At 57.0% G+C, this 17,444-nt stretch overlaps 3 protein-coding genes across 5 annotated transcripts; 1 reads left to right on the forward strand and 2 right to left on the reverse strand.

Moving 5' to 3' along the window:
• Positions 1 to 125: 125 nt before the first annotated feature.
• UBE4A (ubiquitination factor E4A) lies at positions 126 to 10,015 on the reverse strand. 3 transcript variants are annotated; one of them, XM_030965049.1, is made up of 20 exons: positions 9,927 to 10,015; positions 9,612 to 9,776; positions 9,326 to 9,502; positions 9,053 to 9,165; positions 8,340 to 8,492; positions 8,092 to 8,251; positions 7,707 to 7,909; positions 7,301 to 7,492; positions 6,134 to 6,467; positions 5,741 to 5,867; positions 4,544 to 4,851; positions 3,844 to 3,976; positions 3,240 to 3,427; positions 3,053 to 3,153; positions 2,814 to 2,927; positions 1,955 to 2,129; positions 1,636 to 1,816; positions 1,293 to 1,440; positions 900 to 1,057; positions 126 to 746 (listed from the first exon to the last, which is right to left on the reverse strand). In XM_030965049.1, the coding sequence occupies exons 2-20, from the start codon at positions 9,733 to 9,735 to the stop codon at positions 605 to 607; spliced, it is 3,231 nt and encodes a 1,076-aa protein (XP_030820909.1). In that variant the 5' UTR covers positions 9,736 to 9,776; positions 9,927 to 10,015; the 3' UTR covers positions 126 to 604. The 3 variants fall into 3 exon arrangements, with proteins under 3 accessions (XP_030820909.1, XP_030820911.1, XP_030820910.1); XM_030965051.1 differs by having other exon boundaries at positions 9,900 to 9,966; XM_030965050.1 differs by having other exon boundaries at positions 9,612 to 9,975.
• Positions 10,016 to 11,643: 1,628 nt separating this feature from the next.
• On the reverse strand, positions 11,644 to 13,870 carry LOC115912969 (G protein-activated inward rectifier potassium channel 4-like). Its single transcript, XM_030964777.1, has 3 exons — positions 13,694 to 13,870; positions 12,399 to 13,584; positions 11,644 to 12,114 (listed from the first exon to the last, which is right to left on the reverse strand). Exons 1-3 carry the CDS (start codon positions 13,868 to 13,870, stop codon positions 11,726 to 11,728), a joined length of 1,752 nt encoding a protein of 583 aa, XP_030820637.1. The 3' UTR covers positions 11,644 to 11,725.
• A 2,231-nt stretch (positions 13,871 to 16,101) lies between these two features.
• Positions 16,102 to 17,171, forward strand: LOC115913108 (putative claudin-24). The gene has a single exon (XM_030964996.1). The coding sequence runs from the start codon at positions 16,102 to 16,104 to the stop codon at positions 16,774 to 16,776; it is 675 nt and encodes a 224-aa protein (XP_030820856.1). The 3' UTR covers positions 16,777 to 17,171.
• The last annotated feature ends 273 nt before the right edge of the window (positions 17,172 to 17,444 follow it).

Raw genomic sequence — 17,444 nt, forward strand, 5'->3', positions numbered from 1 at the left:
GGGCGGGGCCGCGCCGGATCCGCGGGTTCGAGACCCGCGCAGGGCCGAAACAGCGCCGGTGCCCGCACCGAGCCCAAACAGGCTTTGTACAGCTCCCGGCACCGCCAGACCTCCAGCACCAGCTGTAAGATGATCTCTGTGTTTAATTTCCAACGCCCGCCATTCCCAACACTCACTGGGGAAGTAAACCCTGCTACACCCCTGGCACATAAAAGTCGGAAAAATGTCCCCCTCCCTTTCACCAAGTGAAAGATGGTTACAGTTTAAACACAGAACACAGGGAGGCTTTTGGTGTTGCTGGAAAAGAACGTGGCCAACACAAAGAGCAGGTAATAGAGCCAGGGCACCACATCATGAGGAGGCTGTGTTCTTCTCCCGAGGCTGAGGCTCGAAGCTGTAGTGCAGTGGGAAGCCACAGTATTAAAGAGAGAGTCTTGAAAGGAAAAGAGAGAACAAGGGCTGGCAGAGAAGGTCTGAGGAGAAACTCCAAAGGTGGTGGCAATGCATTAAATGTGGTCATCATTAGGGTGGCAGCTCCAGCCGTTACCCCTGCATGGCTATGATCTCGCCCATGACAGGAGGTTTAGAGATGAGATCCTGTCTTTTAGTTCAGAGTGTCCTCCAGCTCCTCTTCCTTCTGCTTTTTCCTCTCTGCAAGCCATCTCTGTATCTTCTCTTTTAGCTCTGTGTTTGGTCTGATCTGGTCCATAGTGAGGGGACTCCGATTGAAAGGGTCTGTCTGATCACTGAAACATAAAACATCAAGGAGATTACTTGGACACTCCTGGTGCTAGAGATTAAAAAAAAGAAAAAAAAAAAAAGAGAGAGCCCAGGAAAAGTCACTGGATATGTGAAACAGATTCCCAAAAGTATCAAGGTGAGAGGGCTGTGCTGCACACCTGAGGAGGTGTCGGGCGATGGTCGATCGGTCCACAGTGACACGGGAGGAGGGCAGGATCACGGGGTCTGACATCAGAGTGCTCATGATTGGATCCAGGAATTCATCACAGGCATCTGCGTATGTCTCCTCTTCCTGCTGCTGCCGGTCTGCAAGAGACTAGGGAGCACACGTGGCTCTGAGGGATTCAGCCTCCCCGTTCTTTAAAAATCAGGGAGCATTCACAGGTCTGTGCAGGCAGGGAACCCTCCCAGCTGTCCCACCTGGACCTCGCACAAAGCTCCACTCCCAGAAATCCAGCTCCACAGCAAAGATGCAGCAATACACGGAGTGAAAAGGACACAGGGAACCAGCTCTATCTCTTTTTGTATGCTGAATTCTCTCCAGTGCTCACCTTGATCCTCTCAGCCAGGTTACTAAAAGACACTATCATGTTGCCAGGCTTGTTAATCTTCTTCAGAACCCGCACGGTCTGGGCAAAGAGCGTCGGTGAGTAGGAGCGGCCGTCCTTGGGGACTGTGGCACAGAAGTTTTCTTCATCCCTGCACCAGGTTACGTGAAAGTTTTAAGAATCCCCATTTATCAGGGCTGCAAAACAATCCCCACAGCAGCCACATTGCCATAGCAAAGAACTCAAAGCTAAAGAAAAGCTCGAGTGTAACTAAGCATTTCTCCCCCAGTATCACCAAGATGGCTCCCGCATGGCTCCCGACAGGCTCACTCCCCTCATCACCTACCCAAGGTTTAGGTAGATGGTGCAGATGTCAGACACGAGCTGCTGTGGCTTGAAGTCAAACTCACTGAAATCTTTCACCTTCAAAGCTCCCATTTTAGGGCCAACCAGGTGTTGCAGGAAGTAGTTGAGCATGGAGATGATACGCTCAGCAAGGAAAGGATGCACAAACAGGGACTTGATTTCTGGAAAGCAAAACAAGTTTGCAGATTCACAGCAATTCCATCCTCCATCTGACCACACTGAAACCAAGCTCCTGCCTGCTCACTCCCTGGCAGGGCTCTTCCCTAGGTCCTGGCAGTAGGAGGGGCCATTTTCCCTACCTGAAGTCAGGAAAGCCAGAGTGCCAATGGTTTCATTGGACATGATGTTGTGGAAACGCGCCAGCTGACCAAACATCTGCAGGCTGGACTCCTTCTCACGGCGAGCCTCGGGGGACAGGCTGTCCCACTCGCCTCGGTCCTTCTCAATCTGCTGAACTTTGATCTTGCTGAGGTACTGCAGGACAGAACACATGGACTGTTTGGGTGGGTGGTGACAGCAAGGAGGTCCAGAAATGCTCAAAACCAGTCAGGCAACATCCATATCACCCATCTTATCTGCTGGCCTTCCAGCAATCAGTTCTCTGGCAGGTAATAGCTCCCCAAAATAGCCCTTTCTAGCAGCAACAGAAGCTCTGAAAGGAGTGGAGAGACATTTAACACACACCAGGGACATGAGAGCACCTGAAATTCCCTTGTAATCCCAAAGGAAAACTGCCTGGAGACAAAAGGCCTTTATTAGGATAAAACGCTTGCAGAAAGACCAAGGGGATTTGAGAATCAAAACCCACAGTGATTTTTTAAAGCCTGAGTCTATCCAGATTAGGAACAGGCAGATTTCCCAGTGTGCCTCCTGTTGGATATGAAAAAGCTCTTTTACTCCTCTTGGCTCCAAGCTGCTTCCTGAACCCAACGGAAGGAAGGGTAACCCACAGACAGGGCCCCAGACCCTTCCTCCTGCCTTCATCCCTTCTCCCAGGGTACTGGCCACTCCATCTTGGGATTGTTTCCTGCATACTACTTACTGCAGAGACTCACCAGGCAGGGCCAGGTAAGGTGGCCCTGTTCTGGAGGTCAGTATTGCACCAAGGAACTGAGAACTTGTTTACCTGATGGTGATGGAATGTGAGCTCAGACCTACCTGTATGGCTTCATCCAACAGGAAAATGGCATCGTTCATGAGCAGGTTAAGGAAGCGCAAGAAGAGAGGGGGATTCATTGCCTCCAGGTTCTCTGAGGCATAATCAGCCAGAGCCTGCAAAGAAAGGGGGAATAGCGAATTCTGCAGCCCAGCCCCAGTGGCAGGACATGGAGCCACACAACCCCCCACGTGAGCTGCACACCCACATGGCACACTCAGGCATGCACCTCTCGCCTCACCTTTATGCTGTCCCGGTAGGAATCCGTGTCCCACATGTACCTCAGGATGGGATACATGGGACGGCGGTAGTTGAACTTCTGCTCAAACTGGTGTGGGTCACCTGGGCACAAGCCAAAGAACCTTTCAAGTGGACAGTCCCCCACAGGTGCTACACAGGGAACACAACTTTTCCCATTCTGTGCTTACCCGTGAACTCGATATCCACAAAGACTTTGATGAGTGCCTCGGCCAGGTGGGCAGCATGCTGGTAGGAGCAGAACACTCGCTTGCGATGGAACACGCTCGAGACGAGTGGGCTCTGAGCCTGATCCAAGTGAGGCATCACAGCCTCCAACACTTCAGCCAGCTTGGCTCGCAGGTGAGGATTTTTCATCCTGCAAGAGAAAACAAAGCAAATCCCGGATGGCATGTCCATGGTGCAGAATGGAGCTGCTCAGGAATCACTCCAGGATCTGTGCTCATCAATGCTTGAGTGCCAAATTGCTGCAGACCATCAGTAAAGCCAGCCCTGGGTCAGCAGCCACTTGCATGGACTCCATGCCACAGTGGAATCTCAGGCAAAGGGAGAGTGTAGGAACACATATATTTAAGCACTAAATCCCATTTGAACCTTGCATGAAGCCTGTGGTCTCTAGGCAGGTGTGTATTCCCTTTGTGCCTCTTATTTCAGCTGTCTCAAAAAGATCAACCTGCTTGCAGCTGCAAAAACCAAGCCTCAAAACAGCTCTTCAATTTCTACTTGCTTGGTCACCCCGGGAGTTCTGCAACAAGGACCCAAGGCTGCACCTACCTCTCCACATCACCCATGAAAACAGTAACAAAGTGAAGGATGTGCTCCAGGGAATCGGCAGAAGTCTCTAATATGTCATCAGCAAAACGCCGCAGGAAAATGAAGAAGTCGCCCAAATTATCAGCAAAGAACTCTGCAAACAGAGATTGTAGCTGAGCTCCTCCCCAGGCAGCTCACCTTGCCCTTTTCCAGCCTCCCATCCACTCTCCCCTCACCACTCTGATGTTGATTAAGTACTGGTAATTAAAAAGCTGTATTAGAACCTGCCATGGAGAAGGATGCCCAGCCTAATGGCATGAGTAACATGTGGGACTCACTTCCCCTCTTCCCTCCCACAAGTCAGGTCACTTCTGGGGTGAATCCAGCATCTGCTGATGACACACTTCTACACAACCCCCAAGGGAAGAATCCTGAAGCAGGGCCCAGAAAAAAGAGTTTACGTAAAGAGAAAGCACGAAATCAATGTAGAACTTGCCACTTGCAAATGAGTAGGACTTCTAAAAGGTCAGCAGCTTCACCAGCTAAGTATGGCCCCTTAAACAGCCCCAAATTCTCTAAGAGATCCTCTTCAGAAAAAATATTCTGCACACTGTCAGTGGTGGCACCGTGTCCTGCCCTGGACAGGGGAGCACTTGCTCAGGCAGCTCTTGCAGTGCTGATGTATGCAGGGGCTGGCACAGAGCAGCACCCGTGGCCTCACCTGGCACGTAGGCCAGCGCGCTGTGCTCCACCTGCGGCAGCGGGAAGGTCAGCTCCAGCGGCTCGCTGCCCTGGTTCCCCACTGCCAGCTGCACCAGCAGCACTGCCATGGACACCTGCAGGTTCAGGCAGTTCTGCAGCATCTGCGGTTCTGTCATGGCTGTCTTGGTGGACAGATAGATGGTCATCAGGCGCTCAAACTGCTCCCTGAGGCTGTCAGCAGCAGGGCTGGAGCTCTGCTGAGCTTCTCGCCACGCCACTTGCAGGCGGTGAAGGCTTTGGTTTATCTTTACCATCTGGTCGTGCAACCTGCAGGGAAAGAAGGCAAGGAGGGGCTCAGGAGACAGACAGACAGACATCCTGCCTCACCAATGCAGAAGCTGGTGGGAGACTGTTCTGTGCTGGTGGATTCAGATAATTTCCCGTGGGTATCCTGTCTGGGGCTCTGCAATGGGAAGCCTTGGGGAAAGGCTTGGCAGGACCTGGGAGGGTACGAGACCCTCTGAGGGACCATGGCACCTGCAGAGTGGCCTGGGGACATGGCAGAGCTCTCTTGGGTCACTGAGGTCAGGGATCCAACACGGCCCAGAGATGCTTGCAAGGTGACACTTCAGTTTCCCAGCAACAAGCCAGTTGCATAATAACTTTTTTGTCAATGTCTATATTTAGAGAATAAACCAGAAGGGGACTCTGCTTGGATCAGCCATGACCTCACAGTATCTAGGCAACGATTTGCAGAGGGAAGTCGTGCAAAACAGAGTCTTTTAGTGTCCAGAAAATCCTCTCCTGGAAGCTGACAGCTACCTCACATTGCTGTTTCACATACACTCCCAGTGGACAGGTGCTCTGCCACCTGGATGAGGCTCCTGCCCCAAGGAGAGGGGGAATGGAGCAACCTACAAATACCAGCACTTGGCTGTTGGTGTCTATAAGTAACAGGGAGCCTGCAAGACTCCTTTATTAAGATAAAACACTTGCAGAAAGGCCAAGGGGATTTGAGAATCAAAACCCACCATGATTGTTTAAAGCCTGACTGTATCCTGATTAGCAAAAATGTGAGCAAAATTTCTTCCTGCAGTCAGTCAGGCTGAAGTCCAAGCAGGAGCTCAGCTGGCCACCCTGTGTTCAGAGTATTTACTGAAATGTTCATAGCTGCACATGGGTGGAAAACAGCCTCAGGGGAACTGAAAGCAAGTACCTGTGAAACCCCAAGTGCAGGGTATACTGTGTGAGCACCAGGTTTTCCGTCACCAGGTTGTAGCTGTTCGCAAACTGCGGCTCTTGCTCGGTCAGAGCAGGGATCAAACATGTTTCTTTTTCCAAACCTGTAAGGAAAAGCATCTCTGCATCAGGTCCTACCCAGCAGTGCTGGTGAGGAGAGGGCTTGAGAGGCTCCCTTCTGAAGACACGAAAGGGCTTCTGGTGATACTGGCAGCATTTTATTTGCACTCAGCTCTCTTCTTGCTCCTCTCTAGTCACACTTCTAACTCTCCCCTAACCCTAATGGTTTACTGAGAGGGCACTAGTGGGTAAAGTGGAGACTGAGAAGATCCCCTTTCCCATTCCCTTAGTCCCCAAAGCTTAGGTGTACCTTTCATGTGTACATTCTTGCTCCTCCTCTCCTCTTCATTCAGCTCCTTCAGGGCACAGTAGGTAGGGTTGAAAGTTAGCAGCTTTGGAGATCTGGGTTTGCAGAAGGGCTGGCACAGCTTCAGGAGGGCAGCCCCCAGGTTGAGGAAGAAGGCATCTGAGGCGTACATCTGGAAGAAAATCTCTGGCATCTGGTTAGCCCAAATCTTGGTGCGGCCCGCATTCGCATGGAGGCAGTTTCCCAGCCAGGACAGGATCCTGTGCTTCGTCTCTGGTGACAACTGCAACAGGTTCTTCAGCATCTGGTAGATCTTCTCATGGAACTGGGCCATGAACTGTTAGAGGAAACAGCACACAGCTGAATGAGTCCTGGGGGGTTGTTCTTTTGCCTCTCTGATATCACTACTATCAGACCCTTTCCTGCTCCTCAGGACACCCCATGAATCACCCATCACACACAGGTGTCACAAGCAGGTCAGATCCTGGGGCTGGTGCAAAACAACAATTAGGCACGTCCTCAAAAGCACAGCTGAGAAAATCTGTTCTCATACAGAGTAAATCCAAAATTCTTTGCCTATTTTTGACAGCCTGAAAGAACCCCTGAGTGGGAAAGCCCCTCTCAGGGATGACCCCTGCACCCCAGTTCACTCCTGTAACTTATATCCTGCGTCCTCATGTTTTACTCCTGTTCTACTGGAACATTCCTAGGAAGGAATTTCTAAGTATTCCTCTAAGGAAGAAATTTACTTGCATAATGAGAGAGAACCTTGCCGGTCACTTTCTCAACTCGTGAATCAATTAGTGTTTTAATTACAGAACAGGCACTGAAAACTACTCCCTGGTGATTGCAACACCTGAGGCAGATGATCTCCAGGTAGCACCCCAAGTTGCTGATACCTACTCCACCAGGACCAGCCACCCTTTTTCCAAAAACTCAGGCAACTTTGATAAGGCACAAAGACTTGGGTTATAATGACCCAAGGCAGCTAGCAAAACTGTTTCCATGCTCCAGCTGGAGAATTCAAAGCAGTTTTGGGACACGCCTAGTTGCAAGGCAGGCTATTCCTGAACCAGCAGTGGAACTCAAGCCCTGATACCACGTTGTGAACCCTCAGGCAATGAGAGGCCACTAACACTGTAGGAAGCAGAACTGCCCTGTTTCTCCCACCTGATGGATGTTGGATTCCTGCACTTTAATCTCCTGTGGGCTGGATCGGGATGGATTCAGAAAGTAGCCATGGTTCTCCACCACGCCAGGGGTCTTCAACAAGCAGGAGATATTTAGAATGGCACCAAGCAAAGTCTTCTGGTACATCTGTCCATTGTTGGGATCCTTGGGCTGGATGTAGCCTGCAAAAACCTGGGGAACATATCAGGACATGCTGACAGTTTCCAAAATCCCAGCAAAAAACCCTAACATACCGATGGGCTTGTGGCAGGCTATGAGAAGGGAGAGGAGGGCTGTGACTACACACACTGGGTGTTGTTACACCACACTGCTGGTTCGACCTCTGCAGATCAGGTCTTGTTCATGTGCCCCTGCAAAAAGCTCCTGCCTAAGCCAGGGTACCCACCTTGGCTATGTCCTTCTGCTTTGTGAAATAGAGGAGCACATCGAGGTATGTGTAGAGCAGGATCTGGCAGAGGTCCAGGTCCTTGATTCTCCCCAGCAGAATGTCAAACACGGGAACCATGACCTCCCCAAATGTGCGCACCTCCTCGTCCATCGTTAAGGCCTCTATGACCTCCTCAAGGAACTCAGTCATGTCTTCAAACTCTGGCAGGAGATACAAGGCTGTTACTCACAGTGCTCCAACAGCCAAACCGACCCAAACACAACCCCCCTTTTGGCAGCAAGGGGAGCCAAAGCTTCACCCAACCCCTGGATGCTGCAGGGTGGCCTCGCAGCACCGAGGCAGTGGCACAGTGAGCACTGTGGCACAGCCCAGCTGCACTTACGTGCCCCCCTCAGTGTTTCCAGCAGCAGGTCCACCAGCTGCTCGTACACGTTCTGGTTGACGTAGATCTCGGGGGTGAGGAGCACGGTGCGGGTGTTGGACACCGTCAGGTTGCGGCAGCGCACGGCAAAGGGCAGCAGGTTCTCGGGGACCTTGGTGATCTGACAAGGACAATAAGGCAGCTCCAGCTGGGGCACTGCAGCTCCAGCTGGGGCACTGCAGAGCAGGGGACAGAGCTGCCTGGCCCACCTCCTCGCGGGCCCTGCGGAAGCAGGCGTAGAGGTAGCGCAGGATCTGCCTCTCCCCGGCGTCGCGGTCGGCCGACAGGTTCTGGCTGCTGGCACAGGTCATGTGGATCAGGTGGCTCCCGGGCTCCGGCAGCAGCAGGCGGGTGAACAGGGCCTGGGCACCAGCAAGGACAGGGCACAGTGACACAGCCTGGCACAGAGCTGATCCCTCCAGAGGAGGAAGCTCCACACCACACAGGCTAATTGGCTCCTGCTGGGAAGAGCTCTCCCTGTCCCTCATTAAGTAACTGCAGTGAGAACCCTCAGCTGCTTCTGGCCTGAGCAAATCCTCCAGTCCCTCATGGAACAACTGTACCCTGCCAGAAACCATTTCCACTGAAATCCTCAGCAGGAATGACTGATACAGCTGCAAATGAAGATGAGTGTGTGTGGCCTCTGTTGATTGAGCTCTCTGGTTTTTCTTCACTTTCCCACCCACACAGACCCACAGGGCAGTGAACTCCTGCAGCTTCCAGGAGGAAGGGCTGGATTCCCCAAATTCTACACTTTTCTCAGTCTCGTATCCCAAAAATCTCATGGACTTTTCCAGCAAAACAATAAGCGGCAGCTTGATGCCAGGTTTTGGTAAATGATGTGGGATATCATATGTACTTTCTGAGGAAACAAACTCAATCTGGTGGCCAAAGCCTGCAGATGGCCCCAGGCAATCCCCACCTGCTCCACATTGTCCATGTCCAGCCAGTCCTGGTCATCCAGGTCTGCGGCCATCTCCTCCAGGTACACACAGCGTGCTGGGATCCCATTCCCACTCTTCATGCTGGGGTCACCTGGGAAGGCCAGAGGCACCTGTACTGTTCCACCTGCAGGCAGGACTGTCCCCAGCACAGCCCCAGCACCCGGCGCTGTCCCCTCCCAGATGTCCCCTCCCACGTCAGAGCTGCCCCAGCGTGCACCACACCCCACCAAACCGGGGCTTCCCGGGCTCACTGTTGTCCAAGGTGATGAGGAAGATCCTCTGGATCATGTGGTTGATGTTGAGCTGCTCGCAGAGCTCTCGCTGCGAGCGGAACGAGCGGCTGATCTCGGCCACCGAATAGTCGCAGTCGTCCAGGCTCTCGGACACACTGTTGTCGGAGTCATCCTGGCTGATGGACGTCTCCTCGCCTGCACGACAGAGCCCGCAGCGTCTCGGGGGAGAGCCCTGTCCGAGCGGACCGCCTCGCCCCCTCCCCGGGGCCAGCCCCGGCCCCAGCGCCAGCCTCGACCTCCCCACCTGTCAGCTGCCGCAGCTGCTGCTGCTTCTGGATGGCGGCGAAGTGCTTGGCGGCAGCGACGGAGCCGAAGAGGGCGGCGAAGGGGTTGCTGGAGATGCTGTTGTTGTTCTCCTGGTCGGTCATCTCCCCTCAGGGCCGCGCCATACGGGTGAGCCGGGGCAAGGCTGCGGGGAGGGCCGCCGTCAGGGCCCGGGCCCGCTCCCCTCCGGTCGCGGCGGGCTCGTCCCGCTCGGTGCGGGGGCTCTGGTCCCAACCCGCTCCCGCTCCGGTGCCAACCCGGCCCCAACCTGGCCCCGCTCCCGCTCCGCTCCCACCTCGGCCGCCGCCGGAGAGCTCTGCGCGTCACCGCGTCGCACAACGATTGACGTCACCGCGACGCGCCGGAAGTGAGGCACGGGAGGGGCGGGACTTAGGGAGCTCGGGCGGGAGCAGCGGCAGCGACTCCTGGCGGCCGGGACTGGGAACGACACCTGCGGCCTCGCGGGGACGGGAACGGGAATGGGAATAATGGGAACGGGAATAATGGGAATGGGAACGGGAACGGGAATAATGGGAACGGGAATAATGGGAATGGGAATAATGGGAATGGGAATAATGGGAACGGGAATAATGGGAATGGGAACGGGAATGGGAATAATGGGAACGGGAACGGGAATGGGAACGGGAACGGGAATAATGGGAATGGGAATAATGGGAACGGGAATAATGGGAATGGGAACGGGAACGGGAATAATGGGAACGGGAATAATGGGAACGGGAATAATGGGAACGGGAATAATGGGAATGGGAAGGAAGATAATGGGAACGGGAATAATGGGAATGGGAATAATGGGAACGGGAATAATGGGAACGGGAATAATGGGAATGGGAATAATGGGAATGGGAACGGGAATGGGAACGGGAACGGGAATAATGGGAACGGGAATAATGGGAATGGGAATAATGGGAACGGGAACGGGACAGGAATGGGAATGAAGCCGGTCCGGCTCGGTGGACTCGAGCGTGTCCCGTGCTGTGAAACGCGACCGTGTGTGTGATAACCCAGTTTGTGTTTGTTATTTACCCAGTGGCCTGTATTTGAATATTAATGATATGTAAATCAACTGCTTAATAGGCAAATCACAATTTTATGTTGTATCAACGTGCATATTGACCCTTATTAACTTTGCACCTACAAACACTTGTTTGCAGCCTTTTTGTGTTTTTAACTTTTTCTTGTGCAGGGAGTTTTATGTTTGTAGGGGGTTTGGGGCTGCAGGGGGTGTGGGGTAGGGACACCGATGTACGTGTTTATATTACACCCCATGCATCCCTTCTGTGCTGGGCTGAGCTCAGCCCCAGGGCCTCCCAGCTGCTCCATCCCTCCCCTCGCACCCTCCTGGGCAGGACAGATTTGAGGTGAGGTCAGAAAATACCCTGCCCAAGACTCTATGGGGAGATACAAAGGTAGACTGATAGAGGAAAGGCAAAGGTGGACAAAAGGGGTTAAATACAAGGGGTTATTCTGCAACCCCCTGAGCCAAAGCTGACTGGGGACTACAGGGAGGCTCCTCAGCCCAGCCAGACCCTGCATATACAGATTTTATTGATTTTTTTTTCAGTCCAGGGCCCTGGCTCAGGCCCAGGCACTGCCCTGCCAAGTGCTGCAGGTGACTCCAGTGGTGTCATTCCTGTAACAATATTAATTTAATTCTACTACACCGTGTCCAGCCTCTCGCAGCGCCAGGCCGGTGCAGCGTTTCCCTGCTGGGGGATTCCTGGGGCACCAGGTCAGGCAGGGACTGGGGGCAGTTTGGGGTGTTGGGGGCTGTGTCAGGGTCCATGAGGTGGTGAAGGACTGAGCCCATGGCACTGGGGGGCTCTGGGCTCTGCCTCTTGCGTGCCCAGACCCCGAGGGCTCCCCCAGAACAAAGGCAGCTGATGGTGTGGTGGTTTTGTCATGAACAGCCTTTACTCACCCGCTGCCTCATATTCCTTACAAAAGAACAACTTAACAAAAAGAATGAAAGAACGCCCTGAGGCTGCAGCTGGGGGAGCGGGGGGGCGAGGGCTCAGCCCCACAGAGCAGGGTGGGCTATGGCACTGTTGGCGTGGGGCACCGGGCCCGGGGGGCTCAGGCAGGGCAGTCCCGCTGCGCTGGCTCGTCCCGGCCGCCCTGGGCTGTGCTGGCAGGGACAGCCATCCCCAGCAGGGAATCCTGGCCGGGGGCTGTGGCAGGGACAGCCATCCCCAGCAGGGAATCCTGGCCGGGCCCCGGCAGCGCGCACGGCTGCACCAGCTGGTCCCAGTAGAGGCTGAGCGTGGAGTGCTCCTGCTGCTCCAGCTCCCGCAGCTCCTGCAGCTCCTTGGCGCTGGCCGCTGGCGTCTGCACCTCAAAGGTCATCTCAAAGCGGCTGTAGTCCACCTGGAAGGCGCCTTTCTCCAGGGACATGCAGGGCTCGAAGCGGTATCCCCAGAGGATCTCGTCCTCCGTGTAGGAGGTGCGGGCTTGGCACGTCATTCCTGCGGCAAGAACAGGGCTGTGCTGTGCCGGGTGCCACAACGAGCCCCCTGAGCCTGCAGGGCGAGGGGCTTCCAGCCCTGCCTCACCCACAGCGAGGGGCTTCCAGCCCTGCATCACCCACAGCGAGGGGCTTCCAGCCCTGCATCACCCATGGCCCGCTGGAGACACACAGGACCTCGAGCCTCTCTTGCTCAGATGTCACTCCTGGGCCTGGGTTTGCCCAGCATCTCCAGGAGCCCAGGGGAGCCCCCCCTCTCCACCCTGACTCCCCGAGATCACTTGCCTGTGGCTTCCACGATGCCTTCGAGGATGATGATGATTTCAAACTGCTCCCGGCGCAGTGACTCGGCCGACATGTCCCAGAAAGGGCTGTGGCGGTTGATGACGTGGCAGATGATCTGGGGCTCCACCAGGAACAGACGGTCCTCGCCCGTGTCATAGCCCAGGTTCAGCTCTGACTGCTCCAGGGGGATGAACTCCCCCTCGGCCGTCTGGCGGGACTTGATCAGCTTTGCCCGGATCTTGGCATCCACCATGTGGCTTTCCCGCAGGTCCCCCACACGAAACATCAGGCAGAGCTTCTCATCCCGGAGGGAGATGACGCAGTTCTTGCTGAAGATGAGGGTCTGGGCGCGCTTCTTAGGCCGGGAGATCTTGACGAACATGCAGCCGACCATCATGGCGTCGATCATGGAGCCCACGATGGACTGGGCGATCAGCAGGATGACGCCCTCGGCGCAGTTGGCCGTCACCATCCGTGTGCCGTAGCCGATGGTCCGCTGGCTCTCCACCGAGAGCAGCAGGGCTGAGACGAAGCCGTCGACGTTCTCGATGCACGCCTGCCACTCGGGATCGCCCTGGTGCCACACATCGCCGCGCATCCAGGCGTCCAGGAAGTAGATGAAGCCAAAGACCACCCAGGTGACGACATAGCACATCATGAAGACGAAGAGGAACCAGCGGTACTTGAGGTCTACGATGGTGGTGAAGATGTCTGAGAGGAACCTCTTCTTGTCCTGGATGTTGCCCAGATTCACCTGGCACTTGCCCACTTTCGTCACGTAGCGCTGCCGCTGCCGCCGGCCGGCCTGGGCCATGGGGCTGTCCTCCTCCAGCAGCTTGCAGCGCCGGCCCTGCAGCCCCTCCGGGGTGGGAGCGGTGGAGCTGCGGGCGGAGGTCTTGCCGCGGGACGAGTTGGGGATGTTGGCCACGCTCAGGGCGTGCAGCGGGTAGAAGCGGGCAGCCGCCTCTTGCGGGGCGGGCGGCGGGCACCAGGACGGGCGGCCGCGGTGCTGCTGGGCGCTCAGGCTCCCGCGGCTCGGCGGCAGGGACGGCTCACCGGCGACAAAGCCGCCGTGACGGGGTGCGGATGGGTAGTTTGGCATCGCGGCGCCTCTCTTGGCGGCGGCGGCGGCGGCTTTCTGCCCGCCGTCCTCCGCCGGAGCCCCGGAGGCGGCCGGCACATCGGGCTGCGGGGGGGAAAGGAGCCCGTCGGTGAGAAATCGCCTCCGACAAGAACCGCGAGCACCCGGCGGCACCGTGTGCCGAGGATGCCCCGGAGCCTGGGGCGAGCCATACCTTCTGCGGGAAGGTGCCGTAGCGGCTGGTGTCGGTGGGCGGCCGGGGCAGGTAGGCCAGCATGTGCTTGGCCGTGGGGGTCTGCGCCGGGGGGATGGAGTTGCTGCGGCCGCGGGGCTCCTCGGGGGGCAGCCAGCCGCCGGCGCCGCCGCTGTTGCGGGCGCAGGGCAGCACCATGGCGGCGCCGGGGCGGCGGCTCAGCCCCGGGCGGGGCGCGAGGTCCTGCCGGGGGGAGACAAGCGGGGAGTTACTTCGGACAGGAAAGCAGCTTGGGGCTCCGGCCCCGCTCCGCATCCCCCGGGACCAGGGTCTGCGGGAGCCCCCCTTGCCCAGCAACCCTTATCCCAGCTCCGGAGCTGTGCCGGGGTGCCTGCGGGCTGGCTCCAGATGGCTAAGCCCATTAGGGGCCATAATTGCATTGCAAGGCCGGGGAAGGAGGCACTGGTCTCCGGTGGGAAGCAGCCCCGGCAGCCGGCAAGTTCCGGGTGAGCGCCTAAGGCTCTGTCCCACAGTTGTTCCAGGCCGTGGCGGTAGCTGCGGGTTCTGTGAGAAGCTCCGAGCAGAAATGGATGGCCCCTAGGTGCGGAGGAAGGACAGCCTGTGAGAGAGAGGCAGACCCCACAGCCGGGCTCCTCGGGACAGGCTGAGCCCAGCCGGTGCCCATGGGGACCCGCGATGGGAGCTCATGGCCCTGGAAACGCAACCGGAGCGCGCAGCGACCTGCGGGGGTAGATGATGGGGTGGGGGTGTTGGCGCTCTGCCTCCCTCGAGCATCCCCTGCCACTGCAGAGCAGCGGCACCAGCGCTCCTCAGTGCGGCGATGGAGGATGTCAGCGTCCGGACCAACCTGCCGGCTCCCCGGACCCCAGCAGACACCCACCTCATGTCCAGGCAGAGCGGCTGCCGGCCCGGCAAGCGTCGTTCTCGGCTTGCGGCTCCCGCTGCGCCCCGGCCACCGCCGGGCATCTTCCCACCGGTTGTGGACGGGAATCCTCTGCCCGGCTGTGCCACCGCGGCCGGTGGGAGGGAAAGAAGGACTGGGAGCTCGGCGGCGGCCGCCAATCCTGCTCCAGCGGCAGAAGGTCACTCGTTAATCTGTCTCAATGACAGGCACAATTACCTTGAGACGATTTAATCGGAAGGAGCAGGTGCCCCAATGCCTGGGGGAAGGAGCAGGAGGGGTTTCCCAGCGGATTTCCCTGCTCTTGCCCCTGGGATGATGCTCTCTGTCTGCTCTTAGGAACGGGATGCTCAGCAAGGGCTGAAAAACATCCCCTCTCTCCTGCCTGATCTGTGCTCCTCTGTTGAATGTGGTCCGTGCTCCCTCGCCCCCTCCTTGTGGGAGCCCCCTGCAAAGATCCTCCCGGCACTCACCAGGGCTGGACCCCGGGACCAGCAGGACTCAGTAATTTCCAGTCTGGCTCCCGATACAGATAAGAAAGACGGCGGATGAAGGAGAGATTAGTCGCTAATCTCCCAGGGAAGATGAATCTGCAAGCTGGACCCCGCGGAGGCAGTGCACGTGGGGGAGGATGGGGGCCGAGTGCCAGCACAAACTTGGGATTTTCCTGATGCTTCTTTTCGTCCTTTTCATAGAATCCCAGAACGGTTTGGGTTGGAGGGGGTCTTAAAGATCAGTCCAGCTCCAGCCCCCTGCCACAGGAACACCTTCCACTGGACCAAGCTGATGTACGTGGGTTTTCCCCAGCTTTGTGCTTGCATCAGGGTGTCTCCTATCAGTACAATGGTTTCCTCACACACAACACCACGAGTCGCTGCCGTCATCTCATCTGCTGGTGAAGTGCTGGGTGCAGGGCAGGGGGATCAATGCCCACCTGTGGGAAGGGCCCATCTGAAACCTGCTTCCTCTCTTGTACATCCCCATTCCCAACGCAGCCCTCAAAGGCTCCTTTGCATATTTACTTAATGACCTAATGAGGATCAGGGCCACCGACTCCTGAGAAAAGCTCGATGCCGGCTCTCTGCTGCCTGCATCTTGTGCTACGGTGCCAGCCGTGTCCCACCGAGGCTGGAACTGCTGCTGCCGAGAATCGCTGTCCCTGCCAAGGCTCTCGCTCCGGAGTGGCCAAGGCTCGGAGGATTTGCGTGCTTTGGCTTAACCCTCTTGGGCACGGCGAGGCAGCTGCGGGACCCTGCCCGGAGTTACCGCGGGGATGCACCCGGCTTTTCCTGCCGAGCCGGGCTCTCCTTTTAGCGTGGAAAAACCAACAACCGCTGAAAAACGACCGTGGCCACACCCCGGCGTTGGAGGAACAGGCTTGAATTCGCCTCCCCGGGCGGCAGACGCGGCCGGCGGCCGGGCGGACGCTGCTCCACAAGCGTTAATGCCCGCGGCCGCCGCTCAGGGCGGCTAATCCGGGCCCGGAGGTTAGCGGGGCGGCGACGGCATGGCCGGGGGCTGGGGGGCAAAGGCGCAGGGCGGGGGGATGCTGCTGGCGCTCCTCGGATGGATCAGCTCCTGCGTCACCACCTTCGTGCCACTCTGGAAGAACCTCAACCTGGACCTGAACGAGCTGGAGGTCTGGAACATGGGGCTCTGGCAGGTCTGCATCACCCAGGAGGAGGGGGTGGTTGAATGCCAAGCCCACGGCTCCTTCCTGGCGCTGCCCCCCGAGCTGCGCATCTCTCGCCTCCTGATGTGCCTCTCCAACGGGCTGGGGCTGCTGGGCTGTCTCCTGGCTGCCCTGGGGCTGGAGGGCTGGAGAACCTGCGAGGACAAACCCGGGCGAAAGCGGCAGCTCCTGCTTGGCGGGGGAGCCACGCTGGGTCTGGCAGGGATCACCACCCTGGTGCCGGTCTCCTGGGTTGCCTACAACACCGTCCTCGACTTCTGGGATGAGACTGTCCCCGACATCGTGCCCAGGTGGGAGTTTGGGGAGGCCACCTTCCTGGGGTGGTTTGCTGGAGCCTTCCTGGCCGCTGGAGGACTGCTCCTTGCCTGCAGCGCCCGCGCCTCGAGCACCGACACGCCGCTGGCCCCCGCCTGCCACCAGGGCCCCGCTGCCCCAGGGCTGCCCAGGGGGCACCACCTGCACCCCAAAACTGCAGACTTGGTCATCTAGGCCCTTAGGGTGCTGTGCCCTGTGCACCTCGTGGGCTCTTCCCCTGGCAGGGAGGGCTCCTGCTTGTTTCACAGGATGATTTGCTAATTGCTACAGCAGCTCTGCAGGTTTCTCTCCTTCCTCTGCGTGTCTGCTTCACTTTTTCTCTGTTAAGGAGCAGCAGATTTCCCTGCAGCACTCACCAAGCAAGCATGGGAAGGCAACAAGCACCGGGCAGCACTTTGTACCGCTGGTGACACTGTGCTACCATCACTGATGGGTGACACTGTGTTGGCATCCCTGGCGCGCGCCCCCACAGCCAAGTCTGTCGTGGCTAATGCTGTGCCCCAGTGCAGCAGCTCTTTCCTTTTATGTCTGTGTTGCTCTGAAATATTTGCAATAAATTATCATGTCCGTTGGCAGTGCGTCTGTGCTCTGAACATGCAGCTGTATCTTGCAGAGGTGGGATGCAGGGTGGGAGCTGCAAGGGGCAGCACTGCTGCTGCAGCTATGGTTTGGTCGGTCCAGAAAAGATTGAAGGAAAAGAGAGAAAAATAGAAAACAAGGGGGAAGGAGGAAAATAGAGACAAGGCAGGACCAAGTTCTACTCCTGCTGCAAAGGTGGGATGGCAGTGACCGCGTGCCCTGCAGGAGCCTCATCTTCTCATGGCTAAGATGATAAAGCCGAT

This window comes from Camarhynchus parvulus, chromosome 24 (genome assembly GCF_901933205.1).
Source record: "Camarhynchus parvulus chromosome 24, STF_HiC, whole genome shotgun sequence".
Taxonomy (NCBI): Eukaryota; Metazoa; Chordata; class Aves; order Passeriformes; family Thraupidae; genus Camarhynchus; species Camarhynchus parvulus.